Consider the following 17,050-nt stretch of genomic DNA (forward strand, 5'->3'; position numbering starts at 1 on the left):
AGGTTTTTCCTGAAGAACTACCTGGTTTGCCACCAGATAGACAAGTGGAGTTCAGAATTGACATCATTCCTGGAGCAGCTCCGATAGCCAGAGCACCTTACAGATTAGCGCCAACGGAAATGAAAGAACTGAGGACCCAGTTGGATGAACTGCTGGCGAAAGGTTTTATCAAACCTAGTTCATCTCCCTGGGGAGCTCCTGTCCTATTTGTAAAGAAGAAGGACGGGTCGATGCGGTTGTGCATCGACTATAGAGAGCTGAATAAAGTTACCATAAAGAACCGATATCCTTTACCAAGGATCGATGATCTGTTCGACCAGCTGCAAGGAGCAAGCTACTTCTCCAAGATCGACTTAAGGTCGGGTTATCATCAACTAAGGGTCAGAGATGAAGATGTACACAAGACTGCATTTAGGACTCGCTATGGTCATTACGAGTTCCTAGTGATGCCTTTTGGGCTCACAAATGCACCGGCTGCGTTCATGGATCTCATGAATCGCGTGTGCAAGCCGTATCTAGATAAATTCGTCATAGTCTTCATCGACGATATCCTTATCTATTCCAAGAGTCAAGATGACCACGAGAAGCACCTCCGTTGCATTCTCGAATTACTACAACGTGAGAAACTCTACGCCAAATTCTCGAAATGTGAATTCTGGCTAAGAGAGGTTCAGTTTTTAGGACACGTTGTGAGTGAGCGTGGTATCCAAGTGGATCCCGCTAAGGTAGAGGCAGTCATGAACTGGCAAGAGCCAAAGACGCCTACTGAAATCCGTAGCTTCCTGGGGTTAGCAGGATACTACCGGAGATTTATTGAAAATTTTTCAAGGATTGCTGCGCCCTTGACTTCCTTGACCAAGAAGAAAGAAAAGTACATTTGGGGCCCGAAGCAGCAAGAGTCCTTCGAAATACTGAAGCAAAAGCTAAGCAACGCACCTGTGTTGACCTTACCGGAGGGTACAGATGAATTCGTAGTTTACTGTGATGCATCACACACAGGCATGGGGTGTGTGCTTATGCAGAAGGGCAAGGTAATTGCCTATGCTTCAAGGCAATTAAAGGTGCATGAAAAGAATTACACCACCCATGATTTGGAGTTGGGTGCCGTTGTATTTGCACTGAAGTTATGGAGGCATTACCTTTATGGCATTAAATTTGTGATTTATTCTGATCACAAAAGCCTCCAGCACCTGTTCAACCAGAAGGAGTTGAACATGAGACAACGCCGTTGGATGGAAACCCTGAATGATTATGACTGCGAAATCAGGTACCATCCCGGCAAGGCGAATGTGGTCGCCGATGCATTGAGCAGAAAAGAAAGGGTAAAACCCATTCGAATCAATGCCAAGAGCATTGAAGTTAAAAATAATTTGATGGAAAAGATATTAGCTGCGCAGCGTGAGGCTGTGTTGGAAGCTAATTATCCTAATGAAAAGCTGGGAGTAACTGAAGAGCAGTTGACTCTTAGCAAGGATGGAATTCTTAGGCTGAATGGACGTATATGGGTTCCGATTTACGGAGGACTACGTGATGTTGTTCTCCAGGAAGCCCATAGTTCCAAATACTCAGTCCATCCTGGTGCTGATAAAATGTACCAAGACTTAAAGGCAAATTATTGGTGGATAGGCTTGAAAAAGTCTGTAGCCGCCCATGTAGCAAAGTGCTTGACTTGTGCTCAAGTCAAAGCCGAGCACCAAAAGCCATCTGGCTTGCTACAACAGCCTGAACTTCCCGAGTGGAAGTGGGAATGCGTAACTATGGACTTCATAACCAAGTTACCCAAAACCAGGAAAGGAAACGATACAATATGGGTCATAGTTGATAGGCTGACAAAATCAGCTCATTTTCTACCCATCAAGGAGACGTATAGCTCCGATATGTTAGCCCAACTTTATGTTGATAAGATTGTAGCCTTACACGGCATACCTGTGTCTATTATCTCCGACAGGGATACTAGATACACATCTCACTTCTGGAAAAGTTTCCAGCAATCTTTGGGCACGCGTTTAAATTTTAGTACGGCTTACCATCCACAGACAGACGGTCAAAGTGAGCGTACTATCCAAACGCTAGAAGACATGCTTCGTGCATGTGCAATCGATTTAGGTGGTAACTGGGATAAAAACCTACCCCTAATCGAATTCTCCTACAATAATAGCTACTACACCAGCATAAAGGCTGCGCCTTTTGAGGCATTATATGGTAGGAAATGCAGATCGCCTGTTTGTTGGGCGGAAGTAGGAGAGGTCCAATTATCGGGACCAGAGATTGTTTTCCAGACAACGGACAAGATTGTCCAGATTCGGGAACGTCTCAAGGCTGCCCGCGATAGGCAGAAGAGCTACGCTGATCCAAAGCGTAAGGATTTTCACTTCGAAGTAGGTGAAAAGGTATTACTTAAGGTGTCACCCTGGAAGGGGGTGATGCGTTTCGGCAAGAAGGGCAAGCTGAGTCCGAGATACATAGGGCCTTTTGAGGTCATTGAACGAGTCGGATCAGTTGCCTATAAACTGAACTTGCCTGAAGAGCTCAATGGAATTCACAATGTGTTCCACATCTGCAATCTCAAAAAGTGCTTCGCCGACGAATCGTTGGTGATTCCACACACAGATGTGCATATAGATGAGAGCTTAAAATTTATAGAAAAACCTTTGTCGATTGAAGATCGACAGGTGAAGAAGCTTCGCAGAAAGCACGTACCGATTGTAAAGGTCAAATGGGATGCTCGTAGAGGTCCTGAATATACGTGGGAAGTCGAAGCTACAATGAAAGAAAAATACCCCTATTTATTTGAGTAAATCTCGGGTCGAGATTTATTTTAAGGGGGTGAGGATGTAACACCTCGAAATTTTGTGTCCAATGATGTGTTAACACGTGTCATTTGTTCACACGTGGCATCTATAATAAATAAAGGACTAATTTTGACAAACCTTGAAAGTATATATAAATTCGAGGGTTATAAATGTCAACAAGGGTAAATATACTGTATAGTATCCCTAAAATGCTTAAACCTTCAAACGAATAACTTATAGATCGTACAAAAACAAAACGCGGAAGAAAGTGAGAGATTACAAACTACAGGGGTTAACTGTGTCAACATGTTTAATAATACCTCTGAGTGACCCTTTAACGTTCCCAAGACTTTGTAACAGTATTATACACTCACTAATATAATATATATAAATTCCGCGAAGTTTCGATATGAAACGAGAAAGTTACGATCGAATTCGTGAAAGAAAGGTTAAAAGCGTCAATAATGAAAGCTAAGGCTTTCTGAACAATTAATAAATAAACCGGGGACTTAATAATGCGGGTAATTAACACGAGGCCCCTATCGGTAAATAACCGAGGGCCAAACCGCAAAGTTACCCCTTCAAATCCGAAAGGTCAGGCAAATCATTACAAAAGATTTCGTTACTAATGGCCCGATTCTGTAATCATTATAAAAGATTTGAAAATTTCAGAAAATATAACCTTAGGCGACCCGCGTAAGGTTTCAACATAAGTTGAGGCGGGCCGCGAGCCTCCTCAATAACGCGTCTGAAATTCTAATCCCAAGCGACCCGCGTAAAAGAAGCATGGAATGTCCATGCGGGTCGCGTAAAGTGCCCAGATGCAGAAAGTTGATGTTTTCTTGACTTTTGAGCTCTTGAACGATCATTTGATCAATTATGGCAGCATGGGTGCCCCCTACACGACCCATACACCTTAGGGACACCTGCCCATGATCCATGAGCAGTTATAGCATGTTGTGTAATGATCTTGAGGGTCATGTGTGACTATAAATAGGCCTCTTTGGCTCATAACATTCACACACTCAAAAACACTTCTACTAATCATCTCTCAAGCTCTCAAGACTTCTCTGAAGTTCCATAAGCAAGAACACAACCTCTGTAAGTGATCTAACCCTTTGTGGTGTCACATTTCCTTAGTTATGGCTCATAAACGCAACCGTCGTAACTAACGCTTGTCATTACAATAACTCGCAAATGATTCAGTCTTATGACGAATCAAAAATGGTTATGAGTTGGTATTTATGTGGGTATTAAACCTCTAAAAGGGTTCCCCCTGATCACCACTCTAACTATGTCAATTATCGAGTCAAACGTGCGGTTAAAAAGTCAACAGAAAGCTATTTTAGCGATTTAAGCATAATCTGTAATATATATATTATGGAACCTGTTTTGACAATCATAAAACATGGTAATAAGTATATAAACCTGTTTGCGCTCGTTTGAATCGATCATTTACTATATAGAACCGGTTCGGAGCCGAAAGTCGCAAAAGTTTGACTTTTGTTTTGACTTCAGTTCTGACCCGTTTTAGTGAGGTATAAATATACCTTAGGACTCTCTTAGGACCAGGTCACATGTTGGTATACGCCTCTGTGGTCGGTTCATGAGTTATCCGAGTCTTTTACATATTTCCGTCATTCGCCTAAAAGTTGACCGTAACGGCCTTTTAAAATTAAAACGAGTATTTCGGACACGTGAACGGACCAAAACCTTGCTTGTTAAATTATAAGCATGTCCTTAAAGTTTCACGTCAATCCGAGGTCTAGAATGAGAGTTATGCTAAAAGGCGCACTTTTAAGAAAGTTTTGTAATTAACGGCGCAATTAGCATAACGCCCATCTAACCCAAGTTTTCGTCACCAAAACTTTTACCCACTGTGGTAAAATAATATTTTGGGAATTTTAAAGATTTTTAATAATTTTTACCTTGCTCATAACCTGCGGTTATGGCTACGGTTCGGTTAATACCGAATATGCCCTTTTTGGCCAAAACGGGAGTTCTACAAGGTCTTTTGACCCGATTCCAGTTGCCACTGGTTTTAAATAATAAATAAAGTATTTTAAGCTTTATAAGCTGTTCGGGAAACTCAGATTTCCTGTAGAACTCGAAAATCCCTTATAAAGTCTTTAAAATGACCGAAAAGCCCCTACGGGGCATAATATAAACTTAAACTCGTTACGGGCATTACGGAAGGTATCCTACTGATACCAAAATACCTTTAAGGCATATTGACTTAGGAAATAAGCGTACGACTCTTATGGTTAACCGTTTCGCCTATTTGCGCACACGGTACGGCCCACGGAACTAGTTTTCGTGCAATAGCCGATATGGGTCAAATTATATTATTTGAACCCCAAAATCCCGAGTATGAACAATAAACCCATATAAAACAAGTCGCTGAACTTGTTGGGTCCAAATCATACTCCATTCCCGGTTTTCGTCTTTCCGTGCGAATTAACCATATCTATATATCGGAATCAACCGGTTTAAGCTACGGCTAATACAAGGACCGTTAGGATTCTAAGAGGTTAATTAAAACCTTCGTTCCAGATTAGGAGCCCCAGTAAAAGCTATCGGTGACTTGATCTAAATTAAGGATTAATACTTGCAAAGGTAAATACTTTAACTTATTTCCCCTATATGGGCTTGGGTTACGGTATATTAATACCGCTTGATTGAGCATTATATAATTCCATCGCTGAGGTGGTTAATTGATTAAATATGATCGGCTCATTTAAACAGTTTTGTTGCTTATAAGCCTTTGGGGGGTTTAATGACCGTTGTCCCGGATATCCTCGGCATCATTTTACGAAATGGCCACGACCATCGACATCCCGGTGTAGGCGTACACCCGGTATAAAGTGTCGACATTAAAACTAAAAGACGTAGCCGTTGGTTTCTGTACTACGGTTTTACGCAAAAGTGGTGTGTCTATAAATCTTTAACCCGGCACGACCCGGGCTACTGAACGCATAAAAGAACATGTAAAACGTTCACAAGATCATTATGAATTTTCCCAAGTTATAAAAGAGTTTGTGCCTTGTGCATTCAAATCAATTTTAATAAACATTTTTCAAATGTGTCAGTTGAATGTATTTACCAGTGTAAACTGACGTATTTTCCCCAAAAAGATTAAGTGCAGGTACCTAAACGTAATTGGCTGGTATTAGCTCCCTAGCGTCGGGATAAGCCTCGCAAGCTTGATTGCAGTATCTAATGGAACAATACTTTATCTGTATTTACGATCCACTGTGGATATTCAACTTCTGTAATACATTTGATATTACAATCAGAGGTTGAAATTATATATTTAAATTATGCTTCCGCTGTGCATTATATAATTGTGTGGTTTGACTATATTGTTGCCAACATCGTCACGGTAATCCCCCACCAGGCCCACCGGTGAGACACGTGGAAATCGGGGTGTGACAACAACGAATATGTTGAAGCAATTAAGGAAGCAAGTTTTGAAGCTCATTGTCGGTATTTAAGATCATTATTTGCCACATTGCTTTTAACTAATACGCTATCAAGACCTGAATTTGTGTGGGAAAAAACTTGGCACTTACTAGGTGACGATATTCTATTCAAGCGTCGTAAAGAAACACATATCCCTGGTAAGTTAGTATTTTTTATCTGTATATATTTTGATTCATCATATGTTTATTTATTTTTTATACTTTTTGTAGATCTAATTATTCCTGAACATCATTTGAAGAATCTAATTTTGGTGGAAATTGAGAATTACTTAATTTCCAATGGGTCTACATTAAGTAAATTTTCTACGATGCCCTATCCAGATGACGATTCACTACGGCAAGGTACTAATCGTCTAATCAATGAGGAATTATCGCACGACCCACATGAGTTGAAAAGTGAGTTTACTATATTGAAAGAGTCTTTAACTGAAGAGCAGTTAAACGTTTTTAACCAAATTGTGAATGCTGTCGAATGCCAAAGTGGAGGGTTGTTTTTTGTATATGGTTACGGTGGGACAGGGAAGACTTTTTTGTGGAAGACTTTGGCTGCTGCAATCAGATGTAAAGGTCAGATAGTATTGAACGTTGCTTCAAGTGGTATTGCTTCATTATTGTTATCTAGAGGACGCACAGCACACTCTAGATTTAAAATTCCCATAAATTTGACAGAAGATTCCATGTGCTTCATTAAGCCGAACGATGATGTTGCTAATCTTTTAAAAGAGTCAAAGTTGATTATATGGGATGAAGCCCCTATGGTGCACAAACATGCGTTTGAGGCATTAGATCGAACAATGAAAGACATTCTGTCGTCTTCTACGAATAACTCTTCTGAGCTACCATTTGGAGGTAAAGTTATTGTGTTTGGTGGTGACTTTAGACAAATACTACCCGTTATCCCAAATGGTACGAGGCAGCAGATTGTTAATTCCTCTTTGAGTTCTTCATATCTATGGTCTGACTGCAAGGTTTTAAAGTTAACAAAAAACATGAGGTTGAGAACTGGAGCTGAGTCATCTAACAGTGATTCTATTAAGAAGTTTGCAAAATGGCTACTTGATATTGGTGAAGGAAACATTGGTTCAGAAAACGATGGTGAAGCGTTTATAGAGTTACCCGATGATTTAGTAATTACCGACTCAGATGATCCAATTCAAAGTTTAATTGACTTTGTTTATCCTTCAATCTTACATCAGTATAAAAATCCTGGATTCTTTTCAGAGAGAGCAATTTTAGCACCAAAGAATGAAGTAGTTCATGAGATTAATGATCGATTACTTTCATTATTTCCAGGTGAAGAAAAAGAGTATTTGAGCTGTGACAGTATATGTCAAACAGAACAAGTTCTTGATTCTTTTCAACAAGGTCTATACTCTCCTGACAATTTGAATGCTCTTAAAATCTCCGGTTTACCCAATCATAGGTTGGTTCTTAAAGTTGGTATTCCTGTGATGCTTCTTCGAAACATTGATCAACAGAACGGACTATGTAATGGTACCAGATTACAAGTAACCTTTCTTGGTAAGCGAGTAATTGAAGCGGAAGTAATATCTGGCGGAAATATCGGGACAAGAGTTTTTATTCCAAGAATTAGTATGGTTCCTTCAGACAAAAAGATACCTTTTCAATTTCAAAGAAGGCAATTTCCGTTAACAGTTTGTTTTGCTATGACAATTAACAAGAGTCAAGGACAGTCGCTATCTAGAGTTGGTTTATACTTAAAAGATCCTGTATTTACTCACGGTCAATTGTATGTGGCGTTATCCAGTGTCAAGAGCAGGCAAGGTGTTAAAATTTTATCATTTGATTGCGATGGTAAACCTACATCAAAGACATCTAATGTAGTGTACAAGGAGATTTTTCATAACTTATAATTTAATAATGTATTTCATTTTCATATATTTCATATTCTTATGTTAGATTTTTTCGGTTTTCCACTTGAAGGGTAATAGTGTTGTTTGTCAACAAGGTGAATGAAGTCAAAACTATTGTATTAATTTTCAGAAGATTTATTATGTCTTTTTTTTTTTTAAATTTATTCATCATTTTTAATATTATTATTAAGTCATCAATTGCCAAAAAAACTTTTTAAAATTAGTGGATGCTAATATATAGGATCATTCTATATAAGAGTAAATATTACTAATGAAGAAATATTGCTGTAAAAGAATAAATTATTAGGAGTTCATATTGATAGTGAACAAAATATTATAAATGATTTCTAATTATAAGAGATATCAACTTTTTTATATTAGAAAAAATATGGTATCTGTGTTTATAGTTTACCAAGGAACATCATAAGATCAAACAATATGTTTACTACAATTGTAGAAAATAAATGTTGACATCAAACAATACTACGATTATAAAAGATACCAACGTTTCTATATTAGCAAAAACATGTTAATGTCTACTTTCACGTTCCCAAAAAAAAAAAAGATCCAAACATGAAATATTAACAAAATAGAGTCATAATTTCATATGTCCAAACACTTAGAGCATCATGGTTACTTTTTAACTGTTAACCTTCATTAACGGCATCCACTTTGGTTAAGATCAGTACATTTCCTTCACATAAAAATCTGAAATGCAATTTGTCACCGAATCGAATGCCATTCTCCTGCATGAACATCGGCCATCCTTCGATAGCATACCTTACACCATTTCCATTCTTTTGCCTCCTAAGATTCATGTCTATTGTTTCTCCATTCATGTTTGTCACTTTTATCTCATAGACTTTATTTTTTAATCCTGCAATTTTTACAACATTTGCAGGCATTCTCTGTATAATAAAAAAAGAATTTTTAATTAAAATATCCTTATTGATGTTATATTAATAAGGATTAATGTCATTGTGTATTATAAAAAAATCATACCATTCGATTTTCTCCCTTCATTGTGAACTCATAAGAAACAGTTTTGTCAACGTCTTTTATCCTTGCAACACGTTTTTGTTCCACATCCAAATTCTTCAATGCATTTAGTTATATATTTAATCCCTAATTATAAGTAATATATATATCACTAAATAGAATAATGTATGCTATACGTACCAATCGGTTACGAGTTTTTCGTTCAACTGTTGATACGTCTGGCATTTCCACTTCTGTTCCTTCCATCGGCTTTTTTCTGTTGGGCTGGGTACAATACTCGGCAATCTGTTTTCCTTTTTTTTTTAAGCTGTTGAGACAACGAACAACTTCAATTAATAATAGCCAACAATAATTAACTAAATATATGCACACATATGAATGAAAAGACTTATCTATTATTATGTTTAAAATAAGTACATCTTCTTTTTTTGTTTCTTTTGGCTCTTTTTTCTTCATACTCTTCGGTCCTTCTTTTGAAATTTCTTTTTCACCTTCATCCATCTATATATTATAATTAATAAAATATATCAACCATTAGTATATTGTATTTAAATATGTATAAAGGAGTCGTTATTACCTCAGCTATTTCTTGATCTTTTGAATCAGTATCTTGACTGAAGTTCTGTTATTCAATCAAATACAAAAAATAATTACATTTTTACAAAGTATGTTATAAGTTAGGAGTCCCTAGGTATGTTATAAGTTACAAAGTCAACGCTTTTATAATAGGAGTCCCTAGGTATTTCCAGCAAAGAGTCTTCTTCACTTTCTTCTTTGTTGTTAAGCGTTATTTCAACTCCTTTCCGATAAATTTTCAACTCAAATGTGACGCTGTCCATCTTCGTCAACAAGAGTATATCATCGTCTGCGATTCCAAGATCAGTAAATAGCTTTGGACAACCTTTTGTAAGAACATAATTATCGTTTATTCTTTCGGTCTCAACTTTCCAAATCTTGCCTTCTGCATAAATGTTATAATAATCATTCACTGGCGTGTAAGTGTAACATGTTGTTACATAATCATCCGGAATCACCTGAAAGATTTGGAATAGTTAGCTGTCAATCTAAAGTAGAATAAATATATATTCAAACATGTTAGTATGCTTACTATAATATTTAATCTTCCGTAACGGTTTAATGTCACAAAAGATTCACCACATATGTTTTGGATGAAACAATCGATTTCCATGTTTTGGTCTTCCATTACCGTTAAGCGCAATAACGTGTTATTTGGCAACTGAAGGTCCCTTACCACGTTTCTCCATCCGTCAGTTATAACGCATTCACCACTTACACTTCTCAACGAAACTGGCCAACTTTGCCCACTTATATGATGTATCATTATTGTTTTTCTTTGCCAATAAACTCCATATATGTTCTTAACGAAGTCAATTGGTACCACCTGAGTGTTAGATTATGTTGTAAATGTTAGTTATTAGAAATATATAAACTTATTTGTAACCATTGTAGCATACCAGTTTTAATGATGAACTCTTTTCTAACGAAGTGACACATGATCTACTCATTTGTTTATACCTGTAATATAACAACATCTATTAGAAACATTTACTATTGAAATTTAACTTATTCGTATATTTTGACAATAATATGAGAACTACCTATTAACCAATATTAGACAAACTGATGTTATTAATTTGCTTTTATGTAGGATTTCAAAATTAAAATGTTGTATTGATATGTACAAAATTTTAAAGGGAGTATTATTTCATCATTATATTTGTTAACAAGAAAAGAAATATTCGTTTTATTCAATAAATTTACAGTTTGATACATTTTTTTTGTAGCTACCTTAAACTATTACTATGCTGTACTTGATAATCACAAAAAAAAAAAAATCAACAAAAATAATATAATTGGATTTCTCTATAGGCGAAGCAAAATAGACTAAATCATAAAGTTAATTCGATGTTCATAACTGAATCAAGCTTCCAAATCAATATATTATACAATAAAAACCTAATTTCATAAGAGTATGATGAAAATCTATCAAACAAAACACAAAATCAAGCCATAATTATATATTTACAAACACATGCAATACATGTAATCCATTTTTTTATATGCGTAACATACAAATTCGAAAGTGTTGAAATATCTAAATACCAATTTTCACGTTTATGTATTGATTAATCGCCGAAATCAAACTTCCCACGACTTATTTGTAGTTCTAAAGACATTTTTTACATAGTAACTCAAAAAATACATACCTGTAGAAGTGATCGGAAGTGTTGCCGGAAAACTACCTTTACCAAATCTTCAACCGTCGTTTGCTAGATATCTTGAAGAATGTGAGTTTAGGTCTGCTCAATGTTAGGGTAAGTAATGTTGAAATGATGGTATGATTGTGATAGACAATATAATTGTTAAGTATTTCTTTTTTTATTATAAAACTTGTATAAGGTTAATTTACATTTATTATTATTTTACTTATATTTATCCAATATTTAAACTGTTATTACTAAAACAATGAAATATGGTTTTTGTATAACTCCATTTATAAAAGTGAAGGATTTATGGTTTTTGTATAATGTAAATGTATTTAAACATATCTCTAATTAAAGTTAATATTTTTATGTTAATAGATATTAGGTTTGTTTTTCAAGCATATTTAAATAAATTCATCCGAAATTTTTATTATATGAATGGAAAGTATATTGTCTTCAAATTTATTTGTTATTTAAGGAATTTTCTAATCAAAAAAATCCTTAATTTTACATTCTACAATTTTCTAAATTTATTTTAAGAACTATGAGATAAGTTATAATTCAAACGAATTCTGTTAATTATATTTTTTTATAAAAAATCAATATACTTAACCTAATTATTAAAACTAAATTATTCAACTAACAACTACTTAAAATATAAAAATCACATATTTATATTATTAATTCAATCGATTTCTACAATACATTCTTAAAATATAGTATCCTTTATTCAATCTAACGATTTAACATCTTTATACTTTTGATTCAATCTATTTTTTTAGACAATATTTTCATTCATTTTAAATTTTAATGCATTATATCCGGAATTATATTATACATTCTTAAAATAGAATATCCTTATTAACATTATAGAGCTTTTCCTTACATTGCAATTATAAATAAAGAGAACCGAAGTTGGTTAGATAATTTGTGTTTAGATAACAGGTACTTTACACTAACTATGATTTTGTGCTTTTGTTTTCATGTTTATTTATGTTTTGATGATTTAGTTGCCATTGATCTTCATACGATTCAATTTTGGATTATTATATGTTTTGTACATGATTCATCCAACTTTGTTGCTTATTTCGAAAATTGCATTACATAATTGTCATCAAAAGTTTTTTATGATTTTTTTTGTAGGATGCAACGTCTTGAATTTGAAATGTTTGCTAACGAAATCCTATCAAGGCTACCAACAAAGTATGTTGCTCGATTAAGATGTGTCTCTAAACAATGGCGTTATGAACTATCGTCACATTTGTTTGCGATTATACACTATCGCCGTATGGCTAATAACCCTTATCGTAAGGTTATCAAGTTTACCAACTCATCAATTGATATTCATAACTTGATTGAAGGAAAGTTAGACATTTCTTCAGGGAAGAGTATTTCCTTCCCAGTTGACACCCATCTTTCCAATCTAATCATTCTTGCTTCTCATTATGGTATTTTACTGATGTGCATTCAGTGGCGTCCGAACGAATTAATTCTTTGGAATCCAACGACTAACAAATTTTTGAATTTGTGTGATAAGAAACCTAAAAATTTTTTTGATTTAAGGGAAGATGCAGTTGGGATTTATATGGATTCGTCTAACGATCTAAAAATATTACTTCTCCAACGTCGTAATGATGCTGTTATACCGCGTGTGTATTCTCGGAACACACGTGAATGGAAAACTTTAAATTTCTTGAAAGGAGCGGATTACGCTTCAACTTTATATTGGTGGTCCTCCGGAACTTTATGCAATAATATTTTATATTTTCCATCTCCACACTATTGGACGCCTGCTAAAAGTTATACCATTGCTTTTGATGTCGAATCTGAAACTTTTTCTAAGGTTTCGATACCCCAATCTACTGATCTTTTTGGTCGCCAATGCAGTTTTCTCAACATCCGCAACACACTTCATATGTTTATTGTTGTAGAGACCCCTAAAACAATCTTGAAGCTATATAAATTTGAAGATGAAATATGGTCAGAAGTGTCGTCGTTTAGAACCGGAAAGTTATTTTATTCAGTTGAATCATGGCTTAACAAATTAGCTGAGAACAAATGTGACACTTGGACTGTTAACGTCGACCGGGGTGGTATTATCGAGATACAAATTGGAATGAAGGACTCTCAATACTTACGTGACGCAGAGAGATTTCAGGGAATATACATTGTAGCATCGTTTGAAGAGACCGTTGTCTCACCTATTTAGTATTAACAAGTTCTTTCAGCATTAAGAATAATTATGATCTGTTGAATTTTGTTATATTGTTATTACTTTTCTATTGTATACCGCAGCAAAAAAAATAATAATTTAAATTAATACGTTTATTTGTCCTTAAAAATAGAGCGACCGTGGGTACCACGGGTTATAACCTAGTTCTTCCATAATTGGTTTTAAAAATTATTATGTGCTAGGGTATTTTATTATGTTTCTCGTTTTGACCTGATTTGAATAGCGACTGGCCCGAAAATTATGTTAAATGAACTCCTAAGTATCTAAACACCAATTTTTGACATTATATCAGTTGGTATAACATATTAGGACATGTAAGATCATGTCCAACCCGTCATTTCCTGCTTATAGCTCGGTTCGCAACTGAAAGTCAAACAGTTTGACTTTTGCATTGACTTTCGACTCTGAGCCGTTTAAGCTAAGTTAGCTACTGATTTAAAGTTGTATCATGATCATATTAATGTATGGAATAACCCTCTGAGGTTATACCATTTGATCATAATCATTTGTCGGGTTTTATGCAAGTCTATGTATTATGCCTAAATATTGACCAAAATGCCCTTTTGAGCATAAAATGGTTTTTGAAACATATTGAACATACAATCTGACTTTGAAACTGATGTAACAAAATAATAGACATACTTTGGCATAATGGACTTGACATTGACCCATCCGATCACCTTATGCCGCCTATACGCACACGATTGACTTATATAGCCTAGTTTATATAAGTTAACCGAATCGGGTCAAATTCATTCAAAATCATTTCTATTCAGAATGTATTATTGTTTGACCCGTATTATATGAGTCATAGTACTCGTGAGGGTACAAACCACATTTTATTCGGTCTCTGCTTATTCTAGCGAACCGTATCGATTTTATTATTAATTAACTGGTCCAAGTCATATGACTTGAATAAGACCCGTTAACATTCTAATGGATCATAATTCAATTCATTCCAGACTAAGGGCATCCAGTAAATTGCAACCTTGTTAGTTATTTTGTTTAAACGGCTGTGCTTACATATACATTTGGATTGTAAAGATAAAGCTCAGGTAAATACTCTGAACCTATTTTCCCCATACGGGCTTGGGATACGGTAAATTATTACCGCTTGGTCGGGTATGGGATCAATGAGCAATGTGTCCAAAATCCAAATAACCCGTTTTAATCCGTTATGCTTGATAACTTAAACATTGGGGGGTTAATGCGATCGTGTCCTGGATATCCACGACTCACTTAATTGCAAGTGGCCACGACCTAAGCACAGGGTGTTGGCATACACCAGACAAATGCTAATGCTATGATAAAATATTTTCTTACCTAATACGGGGATAAAGTGGTGTGTCGGTTAATCATGTATCGGAGTTTAGTTCCAGGCCCTCATATGTATTGACAAGCATGTAATATTGGTAACAAGAGATATAGTTTGTCCCAAGTTATTTATAAAAATTTATATACCAAATGGTATATAAGATGATTTTGAAATATTTTCAAAATGTGTCGGTTAATTGTAGTTATCAATGAAAACTGACGTATTTTCAAAAGACTAAGCGCAGGTTTGTAAAGTACGGAATAGGCTGGAGGCTGCACGGTAATTGCTTATTGGAATTTGCGACTCCAAGCAAAAAGCCTAGTACTCTTTTATGTAAGCATTTGTTATTCGATCCACCGTGGATCTTTTAATACCCGTTCGGTTTGTATATTATTTCGAACCTTTGGACATTTGTACTTGTAATAATTATTTTATACTTCCAAGACTTCCGTTGTGTTAATGTGAATATCTATATCAATTTGTCATGCATAAACCCCAAATCCAGACCCACTGGGAAATCAGGGTGTGACAATAACCTAGTTAATGAAAAAAAAAAGATGGTAGAATAACGAATTAAAAACAAAGTAAGGGGTGTAAAAGACTCAAAGCCAATATTGAACTCGTCTATGCTCGAGCTCGAGTTATTAATTTTAAACCAATTCGAGCTCAACTCGTTTTGAGCTCTATGTCTAAAACTTGAACTTGGTTCATTACTACTTGGCTTAAGGATAAAAGCTAATTTATAATTTATTATATACTTCATGACAATACGTAACATCATAAATTATTACACGGGTCAATGATTAAATAAGAAGTTTGATCGTTGTAGAAAACCTAATAAGATATCATGGCTTTACACGTGGCAAAGTAGAAAAAAATAAGGGGAAGGTATTTTGGTCCACCACTAACAACATTACCATCATCACACAAAAATCTCATTGCAACTCCAACTTCCATCAAAACCTCAATCACCACCATTACCCTGCACCTTCTGCACGATCCGTACACCACCAATTACGACCACCATATTTCACCTTCAGCACCACATTGTACACCATTCACCACCATCAAAACACCACCCCTAAGCCACCATCATCACATTTGTCGTCCACCTCACCATCCGATTTTGAGTTTGGGTCTGTATTTGCAAGTCATTGCATTTTCTAATTGTGTTTTATAACACAAACATTTCGTTGTGTTTAGTTAATTGCGTTTTTTAATTGTGTTTTATAACACACCAGTTAATCATGTTTGGTTCATTGCGTTTTTAATTGTGTTTTATAAAACACATTGAACTAAGCATGTAATCAAGCTTTCATCAATGCTTTTAATTTGTTGTTCATTGTGTTACAATGTGTTATGCTGGATATTGTGTTTTACGCATCTGAGTTTTTGATTTTTTTTTAAATATAACAGTAGTATACTCGTTTTAAAGATAAAAAATGTTTGTTTTTATGGTGTTTATTTTTTAAATAACATCATATTGAAAAGTTATTAACGTTTTAAAAAAATAATGAAAGTGGAAAAGAGAAAAAATATTACTTTGAATGGACCAAAATACCCTTTATTCAAATTAGGCATCTATTTTTGAGTTGTGGATTCCCCTATTTAATATTAGTCATCAGTTACAAATCTAGTGACTATGATAACTTCAAAGAGTTCCTATAAAAAACAACTTCCTAGTATATCATAACCCTTATTATCTTGCACCAAAATACCCTTAATTCATAACACTTGTACAATGTATATATTTTTGGAAATATTACCTTGAATGGCCAAAAATGCCCTTAATTCATAACCCTTATACAAAGTCATCTTGACTCACTTGAGTTTTACGTGCTTATTTTTATGTACGCATCGTATAAATTCAACTCGGTTTACGTTCCGACTTATATTTTCGGAAACGAGTCGTATCAAATATAATTACGTTTCCATGCTAATTTTTATGCACATTTTCAATTGATTTATTTTGACGTAAATTTTGTTCGAAAACGAGCCGGGTCAAAAATACCATGTTTTATTATAAAGTATAAATTCGATTTAGTTTACCTTTCGACGCCACCGCAACACTCGATCGACGCCACCGCAACACTCGAGGATCAAAATCACTGGTTCATATAATATATAATC

General features: G+C 35.0%; 1 protein-coding gene across 1 annotated transcript; it reads left to right on the forward strand.

The window, feature by feature from the left end:
* Positions 1-12,516: 12,516 nt before the first annotated feature.
* Positions 12,517-13,581, forward strand: LOC110919753 (putative F-box protein At1g32420). The gene has a single exon (XM_022164012.1). It carries the CDS (start codon positions 12,517-12,519, stop codon positions 13,579-13,581), a length of 1,065 nt encoding a protein of 354 aa, XP_022019704.1.
* Positions 13,582-17,050: the final 3,469 nt, after the last annotated feature.

This window comes from Helianthus annuus, chromosome 16, assembly GCF_002127325.2.
Source record: "Helianthus annuus cultivar XRQ/B chromosome 16, HanXRQr2.0-SUNRISE, whole genome shotgun sequence".
NCBI classification, from domain to species: Eukaryota; Viridiplantae; Streptophyta; class Magnoliopsida; order Asterales; family Asteraceae; genus Helianthus; species Helianthus annuus.

Excerpts from the sequence above, each read along its gene's own strand:
- LOC110919753 (XM_022164012.1), top strand. The coding sequence starts at position 12,517 with ATGCAACGTCTTGAATTTGAAATGTTTGCTAACGAAATCCTATCAAGG.